Below are 18,454 nucleotides of genomic sequence, written 5' to 3'. Positions count from 1 at the left end.
GCCCAATAACGTTATAACTGTAGAATGATGGAGGGCGAGTTCTTGGTTTCTTATGTGGGTTTATTGTTAGGCATTTTCATTAACGTCCTCCCAGCGCGGTAACAACACACAACAACAGCAGTCACGTTTTTGTATACCGTAAAGCAGTCCGTCTGCCGTAAACAGCAATGTTGTGACACTCTTAAACAGGACAATACTGCCATCTAGTGCATTTGATGAAAGCACTTTTGTGCATGCCACACAGAATGCATCATCAGAGGTGTTCAGCATGGTTCGAAAAATAGTGACAGAGAATAGAACAAGGATGGACAATTCAACCCTTAACTCAACAATGAGTAGATGAGTGTTATGTGTGTGTATATGTGTAAATAAATTCAAGTATTTATTTTATATATATATATATATATAATCTAGGAAATACTTGACTTGGTGAATTCTAGCCAGGGCCGGCCCGTGGCATAGGCCGTATAGGCGAATGCTAAGGGCGCCGTCCATCAGGGGGCGCCACGCCAGTGCCACAAATGTTGGAGAAAAAAAAAAATAAATTGGTACTATTACTTCTAAATACAAAAAATAATCCCACGTTAATTAAAATGCAAAGTAAAGCCTATTTAATAGAAATATTATTTGTTACAACATTACACCCCCCCCCCCCCTCCCCCGCACGGTGCGCCCCCTCCCTTCCCGTATCATGACTCTTTTTGGACGTCACCACATCAAAAAATCAACACAAGATGTCAAAACGGCCAAAACTGTCAGGTGCCCAGGGAAGAAAAAAGAGAAAAGAAGAGGAGGAGAAACGAGAAAAGACAGAGGTAGCAGGTAGGTAACGTTAGCCTACATGAAATTATTTGTCTGTTACAGTGTATGTGATAGTAACCTGGCTTTTTAGCATTAAGCTAATGTTACATGATTCGGCAATTGCTAATCAATAAATAGCTGTTAATATTGCGGAGGGGGCTAAATTGTTATGGAAAATAATAATGTAACGTTAGGTAATTACAGTACTCCCACCTTACATTCCTCAGGGACATTTGTATTAGATCTTTTAAGCAGGTGTTTTTGTTTACATTGTTATTGCCTTCTGGTTAGCTAATGTTTGCCCTGCAGGTAATAGTCACTTTTCCACCCCTTTATATATTAGGTGTAGTTGTAAGTAAAAAAAAAAAAAGGTCAAAGACAAAGCTATTCGGTTTCTTGTGAGTATATACACTTCACTGCCGATGTGGGGGGGCGCCAACTAAAATCTTGCCTAGGGCGCCAGATTGGTTAGGGCCGGGCCTGATTCTAGCTGTAAATATACTCCTCCCCTTTTAGCCACGCCCCGACCACGCCCACCCCCACCCCCGTCCCCCCAAAATCGGAGGTCTCAAGGTTGGCAAGTATGCTTGGGGGCCACATTTACCTAAAAAATTTGGTCGAGGGCCGAAAGCAGACTGCATGTAAAGTAACATATACATATATATACATATATACGTACATATATATACATATACAGTACAGGCCAAAGGTTTGGACACACCTTCTCATTTCAGTCTGTTTTCTTTATTTCCAAGACTATTTACGTTGTAGATTGTCACATCAAAACTATGACACCTGTGAAGTGAAAACCATTTCAGGTGACTCCCTCTTGAAGCTCATTGAGAGAATGCCAAGAGTGTGCAAAGCAGTAATCAGAGCAAAGGGTGGCTATTTTGAAGAAACTAGAATATAAAACGTGTTTTCAGTTATTTCACCTTTTTTTGTTAAGTACATAACTCCACGTGTGTTCATTCATAGTTTTGATTTGACAATCTCCAATGTAAATAGTCATGAAAATAAAGAAAACACATTGAATGAGGTGTGTGCATGGTAGCTGATGTATTTATATACATACATATATACATAAATTGATATACATATATATGTGTACATATTATATTAAATTAATGGATGTATACAAGCGGTAGAAAATGGATGGATGGATAATAATAATAATAATAATAATAATATAATTGGATATTAACAGTATGTGACAATTTTACTCCTACCTTATTTCATACTTGCCAACCTTGAGACCTCCGATTTTGGGAGGTTGGGGGGTGGGGGGCGGGGCGTGGTTAAGATATATATATATATATATATATATATATATATATATATATATATATATATATATATATATATGTATATATATATAAGAAATACTTGACTTTCAGTGAATTCTAGCTATATATATATATATATATATATATATATATATAAATAAATAAAATAAATACTTGAATTTCAGTGTTCATTTACAAACTACAACTCACAAACACTTTAGAGTTAGGCTCCACCATCAGAATGTGTACTTAAACTTATAAAGATCACATGGATATTATTCAGTGAGTTGATTCACCAAAACTAACCTGTTATACAGGAGGAAAAAGCACACAGGACGTTTCAATTGTTCACAGACTGGTCGCGCTCATCAGAATGACAAGACACTTCCGGTCTGCAGGTGATAGCATTCAATTGGGAAGAAACGCCCTACTGCCCCCTACTGATCAATGTGAATACTGATAAATGTGTAATGACAGCTCCAAAAACGAATTCAAACCACAAAATAAAATAGATAAATCAACACAAAAATGTGACACATTATGGGTGGGTCACATATGCATGTACAGTAGATGGCAGTATTGTCCTGTTTAAAAGTGTCACAACATTGCTGTTTACGGCAGACGAACTGCTTTACGGTAGACACTGTTGTTGTGTGTTGTCAACACGTCACTCAGGTCCGCCTGAATTTCGGGAGAAAATTTGTCCCGGGAGGTTTTCGGGAGAGGCGCTGAATTTCGGGAGTCTCCCGGAAAATCCGGGAGGGTTGGCAAGTATGCCTTATTTACTTCCATGACAACCTCTTTAAAGTTTCTTAATCAATCAGAAATATCAAGCAGCTAAAATGCACCAAACATAGATAAGTGTGGACACTGTTTTGCATTTTTCCATCATGCTTTGTAAGGGATTTAAATGGGTGTCATTTTGAATTGTTTATGGTGTGTGGACGTTTTGTTATAATGTCCACATGTCTGTCGATATTTTGTGCTGGGTGGATTTTTTTTTTTTTGGACCATGACTAGGTAAGGTTGTTTGCATTGAGTTATACAGGTAAGCTTGCTGCGCATACACCCATACAGCGCATAAATAAAAAGGTCATTGACATGAAATACTCACAATGTCCACCAGATGGTGACAAAAAAGCAGCATCATAATTGTAAGACTATTAAAATGGATGTAATCTCCTTGTAGGTAAAGATCCTTGCGGGGCAAATTGATAACATCAGTGGCCCGTAGTTTGGGCAGTCGCAGGATAGGCTATCTAGGGTATGTTGTTTTCATGAAGCTGAGTGTGTTGTGTTGCACCCTACAAAGTGTTTATACTTTAAGTATTGTGTTTATTACACACCAGCTGTTTGATTGTAAAATTCATCTCAGTTGACTAAATTTGTAGGTGTTGAAATCGCGATACAAAATGGCTAATGCTAACACTAACCAATCTGTGGCAACTCTAATGTCAATTAGCATGAAGCTAGCACATTTTGGTAGAGTGGGGCCTTACTTTACGTTTGAGCGTTTCTACCAGGCATACTTGCTTTGTTGGCGTTGAAAATTGCAACGTTACTTAAAGGGCGTTCAGCTTAGTCCGCCCTGAGTGCTTCTTGACTGATTGTTTACATCAGGGGTGCTCACACTTTTTCTGCAGGCGAGCTACTTTTCAATTGATCAAGTCGTGGGGATCTACCTCATTCATATATATAATTTATATTTACTTATTTATGAAATATATGTTTTTGTTAATAAATCAAAGGTGTTTAATGATAATGCAATCATGTTTAACACATAGTTAATATTGTTAATAAACTAAAGGTGTTTAAAGATAATGCAAGCATGTTTAATACATATAGTTAATATTGTTAACAAGTTAAAGGTGTTTAATGATAATACAAGCATGTTTAATACATATAGTTAATATTATTAATAAGTTAAAGGTGTTTAAAGATAATACAAGCATGTTTAACACATATAGTTAATATTGTTAACAAGTTAAAGGTGTTTAATGATAATACAAGCATGTTTAACACATATAGTTAATATTGTTAACAACTTAAAGGTGTTTAAAGATAATGCAAGCATGTTTAATACATATAGTTAATATTGTTAACAAGTTAAAGGTGTTTAATGATAATACAAGCATGTTTAATACATATAGTTAATATTATTAATAAGTTAAAGGTGTTTAAAGATAATACAAGCATGTTTAACACATATAGTTAATATTGTTAACAAGTTAAAGGTGTTTAATGATAATACAAGCATGTTTAACACATATAGTTAATATTGTTAATAAGTTAAAGGTGTTTAAAGATAATGCAAGCATGTTTAACACATAGATTCCTTTCTTTCATGAAGACAAGAATATAAGTTGGTGTATTACCTGATTCTGATGACTTGCATTGATTGGAATCAGACAGTGGTGCTAAAAACGTCTGCATTTTCGAATGGAGGAGAAAAAAAGTCCTCCTTTCTGTCCAATACCACATGAAAGTGGTTGGTTTTTGGCATCTTATTTGTCCAGCTTCCGTACTCCTTTGTATACACTTTACAATAAATACATTGTCGGCAAACTCCGTAGCTTGCTAGCTTGTGCACGCCAGCTTTCTGAGACTCTTGTTTTGTTAGCGCAACTGTGCAACTGTGCAGACGGTCTTTGGAGTTTTGACGACAGGTACGGCGCCAGAGTCTGTTGAAATAAAGTGGTTCTCGCCTTCCAGTCGGTAATTTTAATCTCAGAAGACCCTCGGGTGCCGTGAATGTCAATCAAGTGACGAAAGTGACGTCATAGTGAAGATTTATGATCGCTCATTTTTAGGACTATTTTTTTAATGCCTGGCTGGTGATCGACTGACACACCCTCCGAGATCGACCGGTAGCTCGCGATCGACGTAATGAGCACCCCTGGTTTACATAAACTGGGGTTTAGTCTGCAACCGGAAGTGGGGTCACATGCTGCAAAGGTATCGAAATATGGCACTGTTTGATTTTACGTGAATTGATACCAGGTAGTACTGACGGATACTGATCGGTGCCTATAAAAAGTACCAAATTCGGTACCCATCCCTAGACCAAAGACACAAAACAATACCTCTAGCAGACTGTGAAGACACCCGCTAGGTCCCTGGGTCCGCCCCCCAATGACATACACGCGGTCACGGCAGACCACGGCTGCGTGCATGGTTCGGGGCTTCAGCATGGCCGGGGCGGGCGTGCAGGTCCTTGTGACGGGACAGAAGCACCACACTTCGTTGGTGGCATCGTGGAAAGACTCTTCCACATGGAGGCGTACAGCAGGGCGACAGTTTCCACGGCAACCCCCAGTGACAAACATCTTGCAAGCGACAGAGAAGTTAGGGAAGAACATCGGGACACGCCTAGTTCTTCTATGTTCTCACTAGATTGGACAGGTGAGAGTGATCACAAACCTTCTCAGCGAAGCTGGTCAGGTGTGAGCCTGGTGGGTCTGGCATGGCTGTTACTCCATGGCTCATTGTGAGCTCCTTCCACTGGTCTGTTGCCACACAGTAGCAGAAAGAGTGGCAGGTCTCTCCGTCGTCCTCCGTCTTGTGGACATAAATGTAGGTTCGGGTGGTGGCGGGCCTGGCGTCGGTGAACAGTCCAAAGTGCTGACTCTGTCTGCTCTGAGCCTCGGTGAGCAGGGCCACGCAGGACTCGTCGCTCCTCAGCAGAGCGTCTGATTCCAGAAGGGTCTGACAGGCGAGAGGAAGCATGAAGTGGCAAAAATAATCCCAATTTTTAAATCAGGTGATAAAAATAATATGAACAATTATAGGCCAATTTCAATTTTACCAACATTTTCAAAAATATTTGAGAAAGTGGTCTATAACCGACTGAATGGCTTTCTGGAAAAACTAAATATCCTTGTCCCCTCCCAATATGGTTTTCGTAAAAAAAAGCACCACCTGTACGGCTATACTCGACCTCTTGGAAAAGGTCAATGACTGTATTGAAGAAGGAAAATGCGGTATTGGCATTTTTTTGGATCTATCCAAGGCCTTTGACACAATAGACTTTGAGATCTTATTGTATAAGCTATATCACTATGGTGTCAGAGGGGTACCTCTCGATTGGTTCCGCTCTTACCTATACGGAAGGCAGCAATGTGTATGCGTCAATGATCACAATTCACCCTGTATGACCATAAATTATGGGGTTCCCCAGGGATCCATCTTGGGGCCTCTCCTTTTTATCCTATACATAAATGATTTTGTAAACTCCTCCGAAACTTTTCATAAAATAATTTTTGCTGACGATACAAGGCTGCCCTTTGTCACCGATTCTGTTCATAACTTTTATGGACAGAATTTCTAGGCGCAGTCAAGGCGTTGAGGGGATCTGGTTTGGTGGCTGCAGGATTAGGTCTCTGCTTTTTGCAGATGATGTGGTCCTGATGGCTTCATCTGGCCAGGATCTTCAGCTCTCACTGGATCGGTTCGCAGCCGAGTGTGAAGCGACTGGGATGAGAATCAGCACCTCCAAGTCTGAGTCCATGGTTCTCGCCCGGAAAAGGGTGGAGTGCCATCTCCGGGTTGGGGAGGAGATCTTGCCCCAAGTGGAGGAGTTCAAGTACCTCGGAGTCTTGTTCACGAGTGAGGGAAGAGTGGATCGTGAGATCGACAGGCGGATCGGTGCGGCGTCTTCAGTAATGCGGACGCTGTATCGATCCGTTGTGGTGAAGAAGGAGCTGAGCCGGAAGGCAAAGCTCTCAATTTACCGGTCGATCTACGTTCCCATCCTCACCTATGGTCATGAGCTTTGGGTTATGACCGAAAGGACAAGATCATGGGTACAAGCGGCCGAAATGAGTTTCCTCCGCCGGGTGGCGGGGCTCTCCCTTAGAGATAGGGTGAGAAGCTCTGTCATCCGGGAGGAGCTCAAAGTAAAGTCGCTGCTCCTCCACATCGAGAGGAGCCAGATGAGGTGGTTCGGGCATCTGGTCAGGATGCCACCCGAACGCCTCCCTAGGGAGGTGTTTAGGGCACGTCCGACCGGTAGGAGGCCGCGGGGAAGACCCAGGACACGTTGGGAAGACTATGTCTCCCGGCTGGCCTGGGAACGCCTCGGGGTCCCACAGGAAGAGCTGGACGTAACTGTCAATTCAGAGCTTGTGAAAGTGGATTCCTGGTTCAAATGCAATAAGCTCTCACTTAATGTAAATAAAACAAATGTTATTCTATTTCGTTCTAATAAAAACCGGACAAATACTGAGCACTGCCATATCAACATCAATGGGCAGGAAATACAGAGAGTGTACTCCACAAAATTCCTGGGGGTCATCATTGACGAATACCTCAATTTCAAATGTCACATTAGCCATCTGTTAAACAAATTATCCAAATATGTTGGCTTGTTCTTTCACCTTCGTCATTATCTTCCTCTTTATGCTCTACTCACACTATATAAAACTCTCTTTGAACCACATCTAAACTACTGTAATGTCATCTGGTGTAACACCTTCCCTACCTACCTTCACAAATTAGAATCCATGCAAAAGAAAATTATACGGGCCCTGTCGTGGTCCAAGTTTAATGCCCCCACTCGACATCTATTCCATAATTATCATCTCTTAAGACAGACAGAGTTCAATATTTATCAAAATGCTTGTTTAACCTATCAAGGCTGAATTTAAGGCTCTGTAGCTTGGTTCCTATCTACCATCCCCAGCATGCCCACAACACTCGTAACTTAGATCTGATATCAGGGAAACATCGTTTACTGGATTGTACCGCTCGAAGTGTTGTATGCAGGTGACCAAAGATTTGGAACCGGCTTAATGAGAGCCTCAAGATGCTGTATCCATTCTCCAACTTCAAAAAGAATCTGAAAACTTACCTATTAACCACCTATATTTAATGCCTCATGTGGGGTAGACTACTGTTGGGTTTTGCATGGTTGAATGAATGTATGTATGTATGTGTATGCTTGCTTTAGTACTATTATCTTGTGTTAATCATATAGCGTTTTTTGTTGTTGTGCTTGCTACCATGTTTCATCATTCCATGTATATACTATCCTCTGGACCCCCTGTCTAAAGCTTCTTCTAGCTTATTTGGGGGACCCTTTCACGTACCAACATCTTTAAATGATGATATTTCACTACTATTGTAATTGTTATATGGTATTGTGAATAAACTTGAAACTATGAAGACGACGAAGGAGTGGTACGTGGTGTGCGTGACTACCTGGAGTGCAGGTGGAGGGAGATGGTGAGGCCTGGTGAGAGATAACAACCCAGGCAGCAGCTTCTGCCTCCCAGGAAGATCTCCACGTATCCACCTGAGAAGTGACATCACCACAGCCTCCTCACTGGGCACGCCCAGGGCGGCTGACCTCAGGCATTCCTCCAACACGTCCACCTGCGACACAGGTGTCAAAGTCAACGCCGCGTCATTTAAAGTGGCCAGCAACCTTCATTTATGTGATATGCCTCATTATTTAAAACATGTTATGCATCCTGCCCACTCATGTCATTTATGTGGTCCACTACATGATTTTAATGTGACCTGTCACATCATTTTTATTGGCCCGCCATTTCATTTATGTGATCCACCACATCTTTTAATGTGGTCCGCCACATCTTTTTAACTGGCCTGCCACATCCTTTTATGCAAGTCGCCGGATAATTTTTAGTGGCCCGCCATCTGAATTATGTGTCCTGTTGACATAATTTGAACTGGCCCGCCACATCGTATATGTGGTCTACCACACCCTTGTAGTGGCCTGCCACATCATTTTTAATGGCCCGCCATGTCCTTTATGTGGTCCACCACGCCCTTTAATGTGGCTTTCCACATCCTTTTATGCGAGTCGCCACATAATTCTTAGTAGCCCGCCATATCATTTATGTGGCCTGCTACATAATTTTTAAATGACCCACCACATCATATATGTGGTCCACAACACCCTTTATTGTGGCCTGCGTTTTTTTTTGTTTTTTTTTAAAGAATCCTACCACATCATTTAATGTGATTCGCCCTAGTGTGCCTGCCATCTCATTTGTGGTCCATCGTACGCTTTAATGTGGTCCGCCACATCATTTTAAGTGGCCCGCCACATCATTTTAAGTGGCCCGCCACATCATTTAACGTGGGTTTTTACATCCTTTTATGCGAGACGCCACATAATTTTTAGTGGCCCGCCATATCATTTATGTGGCCTGCTGGATCATTTTAAGTGACCCACCACGTCATATATGTGGTCCACAACACCCTTTATTGTGGCCTGCCGTTTTTTTAAAGGATCCTACCACATCATTTAATGTGATTCGCCCTAGTGAACCTGCCATATAATTTGTGGTCCATCGTACGCTTTGTGGTCCGCCACATCATTTTACGTGGCCCGCCACATCATTTAACATGACTTTCCACATCCTTTTATGCGAGTCGCCACATCATTTTTATTGGCCCGCCATATCATTTATGTGGCCTGCTACATCATTTTAAGTGACCCACCACATCGTATATGTGGTCCACAACACCCTTTATTGTGGCCTGCGTTTTTTTTTTTTTTTAAAGAATCCTACCACATCATTTAATGTGATTCGCCCTAGTGCGCCTGCCATCTCATTTCAAATCAAATCAAATCAACTTTATTTATAAAGCACATTTAAAATTTACCACAAGGGTAGCCAAAGTGCTGTACAATGAGCAGGTTAAAAGATAAAACGAGTACCGAGCAAACACAACACAACACAAACAGAACATGATAAAAAATAAATAATTAAAATAGAATTAATAAAAACATAAAAACATAAAAACAGGATCACAGCAGGTGTATTATGGGGCGCCATTGCAGGATGGATATCACTCAGTGTCAAAAGCCATGGAATAAAAGTATGTTTTTAAGAGAGATTTAAAAACAGGAAGAGAGGAGGCTTGTCTAACACTCAGGGGTAGGTCGTTCCAGAGCTTGGGAGCAGCAACGGCGAAAGCTCTGTCACCTCTAAGCTTCAGCCTTGTGTCAGGGACCGTCAACAGCAGCTGATCGGCTGATCTTAAGGATCGGGTGGGGCAGTAAGGCTGAAGGAGGTCGGAGAGATAGGTTGGCGCGAGGTTGTTTAGACATTTAAAAACAAATAAAAGGAGTTTAAAATGTATTCGGTAACGCACAGGGAGCCAGTGAAGGGACGCATTTGTGGTCCATCGTACGCTTTAATGTGGTCCGCCACATCATTTTAAGTGGCCCGCCACATCATTTTAAGTGGCCCGCCACATAATTTAATGTGGCTTTCCACATCCTTTTATGCAAGTCACCACATCATTTTTAGTGGCCCGCCATATCATTTATGTGGCCTGCTGGATCATTTTAAGTGACCCACCACATCATATATGTGGTCCACAACACCCTTTATAGTGACCTGCGTTTTTTGTTTTTTTTAAAGAATCCTACCACATCATTTAAGGTGATTCGCCATAGTGCGCCTGCCATGTCCTTTGTGGTCCATCGTACGCTTTAATGTGGTCCGCCACATCATTTTAAGTGGCCCGCCACATCATTTAATGTGGCTTTCCACATCCTTTTATGCGAGTCGCCACATAATTTTTAGTGGCCCGCCATATCATTTATGTGGCCTGCTACATCATTTTAAGTGACCCACCACATCGTATATGTGGTCCACAACACCCTTTATCGTGGCCTGCCGTTTTTTTAAAGGATCCTACCACATCATTTAATGTGATTCGCCCTAGTGAACCTGCCATATAATTTGTGGTCCATCGTACGCTTTGTGGTCCGCCACATCATTTTACGTGGCCCGCCACGTCATTTAACATGGCTTTCCACATCCTTTTATGCGAGTCGCCACATCATTTTTATTGGCCCGCCATATCATTTATGTGGCCTGCTACATCATTTTAAGTGACCCACCACATCGTATATGTGGTCCACAACACCCTTTATTGTGGCCTGCGTTTTTTTTTTTTTTTAAAGAATCCTACCACATCATTTAATGTGATTCGCCCTAGTGCGCCTGCCATCTCATTTGTGGTCCATCGTACGCTTTAATGTGGTCCGCCACATCATTTTAAGTGGCCCGCCACATCATTTAACATGGCTTTCCACATCCTTTTATGCGAGTCGCCACATCATTTTTATTGGCCCGCCATATCATTTATGTGGCCTGCTACATCATTTTAAGTGACCCACCACATCGTATATGTGGTCCACAACACCCTTTATCGTGGCCTGCGTTTTTTTTTTTTTTTTAAAGAATCCTACCACATCATTTGATGTGATTCGCCCTAGTGCGCCTGCCATCTCATTTGTGGTCCATCGTACGCTTTAATGTGGTCCGCCACGTCATTTTAAGTGGCCCGCCACATCATTTAACGTGGCTTTCCACATCCTTTTATGCGAGTCGCCACATAATTTTTAGTGGCCCGCCATATCATTTATGTGGCCTGCTGGATCATTTTAAGTGACCCACCACATCATATATGTGGTCCACAACACCCTTTATTGTGGCCTGCCGTTTTTTTTGTTTTTGTTTTTGTAAAGGATCCTACCACATCATTTAATGTGATTCGCCCTAGTGCGCCTGCCATCTCATTTGTGGTCCATCGTACGCTTTAATGTGGTCCGCCACATCACTTTAAGTGGCCCGCCACATCATTTAATGTGGCTTTCCACATCCTTTTATGCGAGTCGCCACATCATTTTTAGTGGCCCGCCATATCATTATGTGGCCTGCTGGATCATTTTAAGTGACCCACCACATCGTATATGTGGTCCACAACACCCTTTATTGTGGCCTGCGTTTTTTTTTTTTTTAAAGAATCCTACCACATAATTTAATGTGATTCGCCCTAGTGCGCCTGCCATTTCATTTGTGGTCCATCGTACGCTTTAATGTGGTCCGCCACATCATTTTAAGTGGCCCGCCACATCATTTTAAGTGGCCCGCCACATCATTTAATGTGGCTTTCCACATCCTTTTATGCGAGTCGCCACATAATTTTTAGTGGCCCGCCATATCATTTATGTGGCCTGCTGGATCATTTTAAGTGACCCACCACATCATATATGTGGTCCACAACACCCTTTATTGTGGCCTGCCGTTTTTTTTGTTTTTGTTTTTGTAAAGGATCCTACCACATCATTTAATGTGATTCGCCCTAGTGCACCTGCCATATCATTTGTGGTCCATCGTACGCTTTAATGTGGTCCGCCACGTCATTTAACGTGGCTTTCCACATCCTTTTATGCGAGTTGCCACATCATTTTTATTGGCCCGCCATATCATTTATGTGGCCTGCTACATCATTTTAAGTGACCCACCACATCGTATATGTGGTCCACAACACCCTTTATTGTGGCCTGCTTATATTTATACATTGTATTTATTTATTCTAACCAAATATGAAATTATACAACATGTATACAATGTGCTTCTGTCAGCAGCTACATAAACATTTACAAAATATTTCTGTATAAATAACTAATTTCACAACGTATATATCTGCGGTGCGGCTAATATATGGAAACTATGTTTTTCTTCTAAAATTTTGTGGGTGTGGCTTATGTCTCGTTGCGCTCTACAGTCCGGAAAAGATGGTACTTAAATATCTGCTTGTCACCTTGACTTCATGGGAAAGCAAGTTATCCATTAATCTGTTCATAAAAAAAATCAATAATCAAAAAGAGTTGAATATTAGAGATGTCCGATAATATCAAACTTTTATTTATCGGCCGATAAATGCTTTAAAATGTGATATCGGAAATTATCGGTATCGGTTTCAAAAAGTAAAATTGATGACTTTTTAAAACGCCGCTGTGTACACGGACGTAGGGAGAAGTACAGAGCGCCAATAAACCTTAAAGGCACTGCCTTTGCATGCCGGCCCAATCACATAATATCTACGGCTTTTCACACACACAAGTGAATTAATTCATACTTGGTCAACAAACATACAGGTCACACTGAGGGTGGCCGTATAAACAACTTTAGCACTGTTACAAATATGCGCCACACTGTGAACCCACACCAAACAAGAATGACAAACACATTTCGGGAGAACATCCGCGCCGTAACACAACATAAACACAACAGAACAAATACCCAGAACCCCTTGCAGCACTAACTCTTCCGGGACGCGACAATATACACCCCCCGCTACCCCCTACCCCCCCACCTCAACCTCCTCATGCTCTCTCAGGGAGAGCATGTCCCAAATTCCAAGCAGCTGTTTTGAGGCATGTTAAAAAAAAATAATGCACTTTGTGACTTCAATAATAAATATGGCAGTGCCATGTTGGCATTTTTTTTTCCATAACTTGAGTTGATTTATTTTGGAAAACCTTGTTACGTTGTTTAATGCAGGGGTTCTCATTACGTCGATCGCGAGCTACCGGTCGATCTCGGAGGGTGTGTCAGTCGATCACCAGCCAGGCATTAAAAAAAATAGTCCTAAAAATGAGCAATCATAAAACTTCACTATGACGTCACTTTCGTCACTTGATTGACATTCACGGCACCCGAGGGTCTTCTGAGATGACGCTGGCTGCTGCCAGCTCATTAAAATTACGGACTGGAAGGCGTGAAACACTTTATTTCAACAGACTCTGGCGCCGTACCTGTCGTCCAAACTCCAAAGACCGACTGCACAGTTGCGCTAACAAAATAAGAGTCTCAGAAAGCTGGCGTGCACAAGCTAGCAAGCTACGGAGTTTGCCGCCAATGTATTTCTTGTAAAGTGTATGCAAAGGAGTACGGAAGCTGGACAAATAAGATGCCAAAAACCAACCACTTTCATGTGGTATTGGACAGAAAGGAGGACTTTTTTTCTCCTCCATTCGAAAATGCGGACATTATCAGCACCACTGTCTGATTCCAATCAATGCAAGTCATCAGAATCAGGTAATACACCAACTTATATTCTTGTCTTCATGAAAGAAATGAATCTATATGTGTTAAACATGCTTGTATTATCTTTAAACACCTTTAACTTATTAACAATATTAACTATATGTGTTAAACATGCTTGCATTATCTTTAAACACCTTTAACTTATTAACAATATTAACTATATGTGTTAAACATGCTTGTATTATCTTTAAACACCTTTAACTTATTAACAATATTAACTATATGTGTTAAACATGCTTGTATTATCTTTAAACACCTTTAACTTATTAACAATATTAACTATATGTGTTAAACATGCTTGTATTATCTTTAAACACCTTTAACTCGTTAACAATATTAACTATATGTGTTAAACATGCTTGTATTATCTTTAAACACCTTTAAGTTGTTAACAATATTAACTATATGTATTAAACATTCTTGTATTATCATTAAACACCTTTAATTTTTTAACAATATTAACTATGTGTTAAACATGCTTGTATTATCATTAAACACCTTTAACAATATTAACTATATGTATTAAACATGCTTGTATTATCTTTAAACACCTTTAATTTTTTAACAATATTAACTATATGTGTTAAACATGCTTTCATTATCTTTAAACACCTTTTACTTGTTAACAATATTAACTATATGTATTAAACATACTTGTATTATCATTAAACACCTTTAATTTTTTAACAATATTAACTATATGTGTTAAACATGCTTGCATTATCATTAAACACCTTTAACTTGTTAACAAAAACATATATTTCATAAATAAGCAAATATAAATGATATATATGAATGAGGTAGATCCCCACGACTTGATCAATTGAAAAGTAGCTCGCCTGCAGAAAAAGTGTGAGCACCCCTGGTTTAATGCATCCAGCGGGGCATCACAACAAAATTAGGCATAATATTGTGTTAATTCCACGACTGTATATATCGGTATCGGTTGATATCGGAATCGGTAATTAAGAGTTGGACAATATCGGGATATCGGCAAAAAAGCCATTATCGTACATCTCTATTGAATATGCAAATTGTGTAACGAGGCTATTATAAGTTTGTATTCATATACGGTACAACCACTGCTACATTGCCATGTGGCCCCTCAATAAAAATGTGTGAGAGTTGGGCGGGCACCTGCATATCCGCGAAGTCTCGCACGTCGGAAAGCTCGTGGAAGTTGCGAACCACAAAGTCGGTGGCACCTTGACGCAGGGCCACCGAGCCGTACGCCTCGGCGAGGTTTAAGAGTGACAAGCAGTTAGCGACATCCAACGTCGCCGCCAGGAAGTCACTGCACGCTCTGGACAGGAGTGACACCTGAGGACACAAGCAGACAAATGATATTATCAATCACATTAATTAGCATTCCAGTTGTGTGTGTGTTTTTGAGGTACAAGTGTATTTATGTACATCACAAAAGAATAAAGTAGTGTATAAGGAGGCAGAGGTGGGTAGTAACGCGCTACATTTACTCCGTTACATCTACTCGAGTAACTTTTGGGATAAATTGTACTTCTAAGAGTAGTTTTAATGCAACATACTTTTACTTTTACTTGAGTATATTTATAGAGAAGAAACGCTACTTTTACACCGCTACTTTTATCTACATTCAGCTCGCTACTAATTTTTATCGATCTGTTAATGCACGCTTTGTTTGTTTTGGTCTGTCATAGTGCCTGCGTTTCAACAAATACAGTCACTGGTGACGTTCACTCCGTTCCACCAATCAGATGCAGTCACTGGTGACGTTGAACCAATCAAACAGAGCCAGGCGGTCACATGACCCGACTTAAACAAGTTGAAAAACTTATTGGGGTGTTACCATTTAGTGGTCATTTGTACGGAATATATACTGTACTGTGCAATCTACTAATAAAAGTTCCAATCAATCAATCAAAATTGTGAAGGAAAAAAGACCCTTTTTTATTTCAACCGTACATCTCGTCAAAAGCCTAAAGACTGACTACACAGTTCCTGTCTTCACAATAAAAGTGCCGCTCCATCGCACATGCGCTTTCAAAATAAGAGTCTCCGAAAGCCAGCGCAAACAAGCTAGCAAGCTACGGAGTTTGCCGCCAATGTATTTCTTGTAAAGTGTATAAAAACGAATATGGAAGCTGGACAAATTAGATGCCAAAAACCAAACACTTTCATGTGGTATTAGACAGAAAGGAGGAACTTTTTTTCTCCTCCATTTGAAAACGTGGCCGTTATCATCACTACTGTCTGATTACAATCAATGCAAGTCATCAGAATCAGGTAATACACCAACTTATATTCTTGTCTTCATGAAAGAAAGGAATCTATATGTGTTAAACATGCATGTATATTCATTAAAACACCTTTAACATGTAAACAAAAACGGCAAAATAAATAAATATAAATTATATACTGTATATATCAATGTATATATATATATATATATATATATATATATATATATATATATGTATATGTATATATGTGTGTGTGTGTATATATATATATATATATATATATATATATATATGATATGTGTGTGTATGTTACTCATCAGTTACTCAGTACTTGAGTAGTTTTTTCACAACATACTTTTTACTTTTACTCAAGTAAATATTTGGGTGACTACTCCTTACTTTTACTTGAGTAATAAATCTCTAAAGTAACAGTACTCTTACTTGAGTACAATTTCTGGCTACTCTACCCACCTCTGTAAGGAAGTAATACCAAACACTATGGAATAGATGTCTCTTAATTTCATCACTTGGAAAGCTACTTAAAAAAGGGCATAATGTTTTTTTATTTATATGACTGGCAATATACTCGCGGCACTTTTTCATATCCGATACAATACCGATATTATAGCTTTTATTATTGGCCAACACCGAGATCAATCCGAAACGATAACAGCAGGAATTAGGCATTATTATTTAGTATTGTGGAATGTTAGAAAATGTTTGATCAAGTGAAATGAGTCAAACAGAACAACGGTGGGTAGGAAAAACACTGACCTATTTGTTATTAACCGTCTTTATGCTGTCTTAAAATTAAAGCGGCATGGTAAAGTCACAATAATTTAAGCTCATGACACATTCACGTTCTAAGACTTTGTATGTGTAAGTAATATGCACTTGTTTATATCGACAAATGTGCTGTTTTACACTGCAATATTGTTCAATTATTAGTACATATGTCTTGTGTGCTAAACTGTTGTGTAGCCCCATTTCTTTATTTGTTGTCTGTTTTATTGTTCAGATAAAAGTATTCATTACATTTGTTTGATATTTCGTTTATTTAATTTTTACTTTAAAATGTTATTTTATTCCCCTACAAGGTTTACTTTTTGTGAATGACGTCAGTAAAATTGAAGAAATTGTGTGCTTATTGGAGGACATTTACAAAACCCACACTAATTTACTACGAAGCCACACTGTTGTAACCCATGCAGAATGTTGCTCGGCATTGTCTTGCTGAAATAAGCAGGGGCGTCCATGAGAACGTTGCTTGGATGGCAACCCTCCCGAATTTTCCGGGAGACTCCCGAAATTCAGCGCCTCTCCCAAAAAACTCCCGGGACAAATATTCTCCCGAAAATCTCCCGATTTTCAGCCGGAGCTGGAAGCCACGCCCCCTCCAGCTCCATGTGGACGGCCTTTTTTCATGACGGGAGGACAACAGGGTGACAAGAACTAAATCATTCAGACTAGAGATAAATTGTATTATTATGTTTATTTTACCTAAAAATAAATATATTTATTAATTAAAAAAAAAAAAAAAAACTAAATAAATTTTTACTATATTTTGCTAAAAACATCAAAATTAATTGTATTTTTATTTGTATTTTTTCGTGACTCCTTATTACACCCAGCCATAGAATTATACATTCAAATAAACATATTTCAAATAATTGATTTTAAATTATCATAATAATTCATTTAAAATGACCATATTTAATTATTAAAATAATTGCTTGTTTATCAACAACTTTAGCATTTTATTCATTACATTTTGAAACTCTCAGAAGCCAAGTTATGTTATATTCCTTATTATTTATTTATGCAAGTTTGAAGTATCAATTATCTAAACACAGTTTTGTTTGCATATTTTCAGGATGTAGATATATATATATATATATACACAGGTATATATATATATATATATATATATATAGTATGTATGAAATACTTGACTTGGTGACTAGCTGTCAATATACTCCTCCCCTCTTAACCACGCCCCGCCCCACCCCCGACCACGCCCCCACCCCCCACCTCCCGAAATCGGAGGTCTCAAGGTTGGCAAGTATGATGGCAACATACGTTGCTCCAAAACCTGCATGTACTTTTCTGTTAGAATAATTATGTATAAGTTATCACACAACTCTTATGCTTAAAGGCCGTTGCTATAGTTATTATCTATTGTGCTCAAGTTGTACTTTTCTATATGTGCAAAGGCACACAACTTGTAATCTTCCACGGCGTATGAGGGGTGGCCTCGCCGCAGATGTTT

The 18,454-nt window shown here is 39.7% G+C and overlaps 1 protein-coding gene across 3 annotated transcripts in view; it reads right to left on the bottom strand.

Annotated features, from left to right (window-relative positions):
• kbtbd3 (kelch repeat and BTB (POZ) domain containing 3) overlaps positions 1-18,454 on the bottom strand; it is a 49,392-nt gene that overhangs the window by 8,106 nt on the left and 22,832 nt on the right. For all 3 annotated transcript variants that reach the window (XM_061925849.1, XM_061925851.1, XM_061925850.1), the window contains exons 4-7: positions 15,104-15,286; positions 8,286-8,459; positions 5,508-5,792; positions 5,171-5,413 (exon numbers count right to left, since the gene is read on the bottom strand). In XM_061925849.1, coding sequence (XP_061781833.1) covers positions 5,171-5,413; positions 5,508-5,792; positions 8,286-8,459; positions 15,104-15,286 — 885 coding nt within the window. The remainder of the gene's footprint in view (positions 1-5,170; positions 5,414-5,507; positions 5,793-8,285; positions 8,460-15,103; positions 15,287-18,454) is intronic.

Source organism: Nerophis lumbriciformis, linkage group LG30 (genome assembly GCF_033978685.3).
Source record: "Nerophis lumbriciformis linkage group LG30, RoL_Nlum_v2.1, whole genome shotgun sequence".
Taxonomy (NCBI): domain Eukaryota; kingdom Metazoa; phylum Chordata; class Actinopteri; order Syngnathiformes; family Syngnathidae; genus Nerophis; species Nerophis lumbriciformis.
This window is presented reverse-complemented; position numbering and strand designations above follow the sequence as displayed.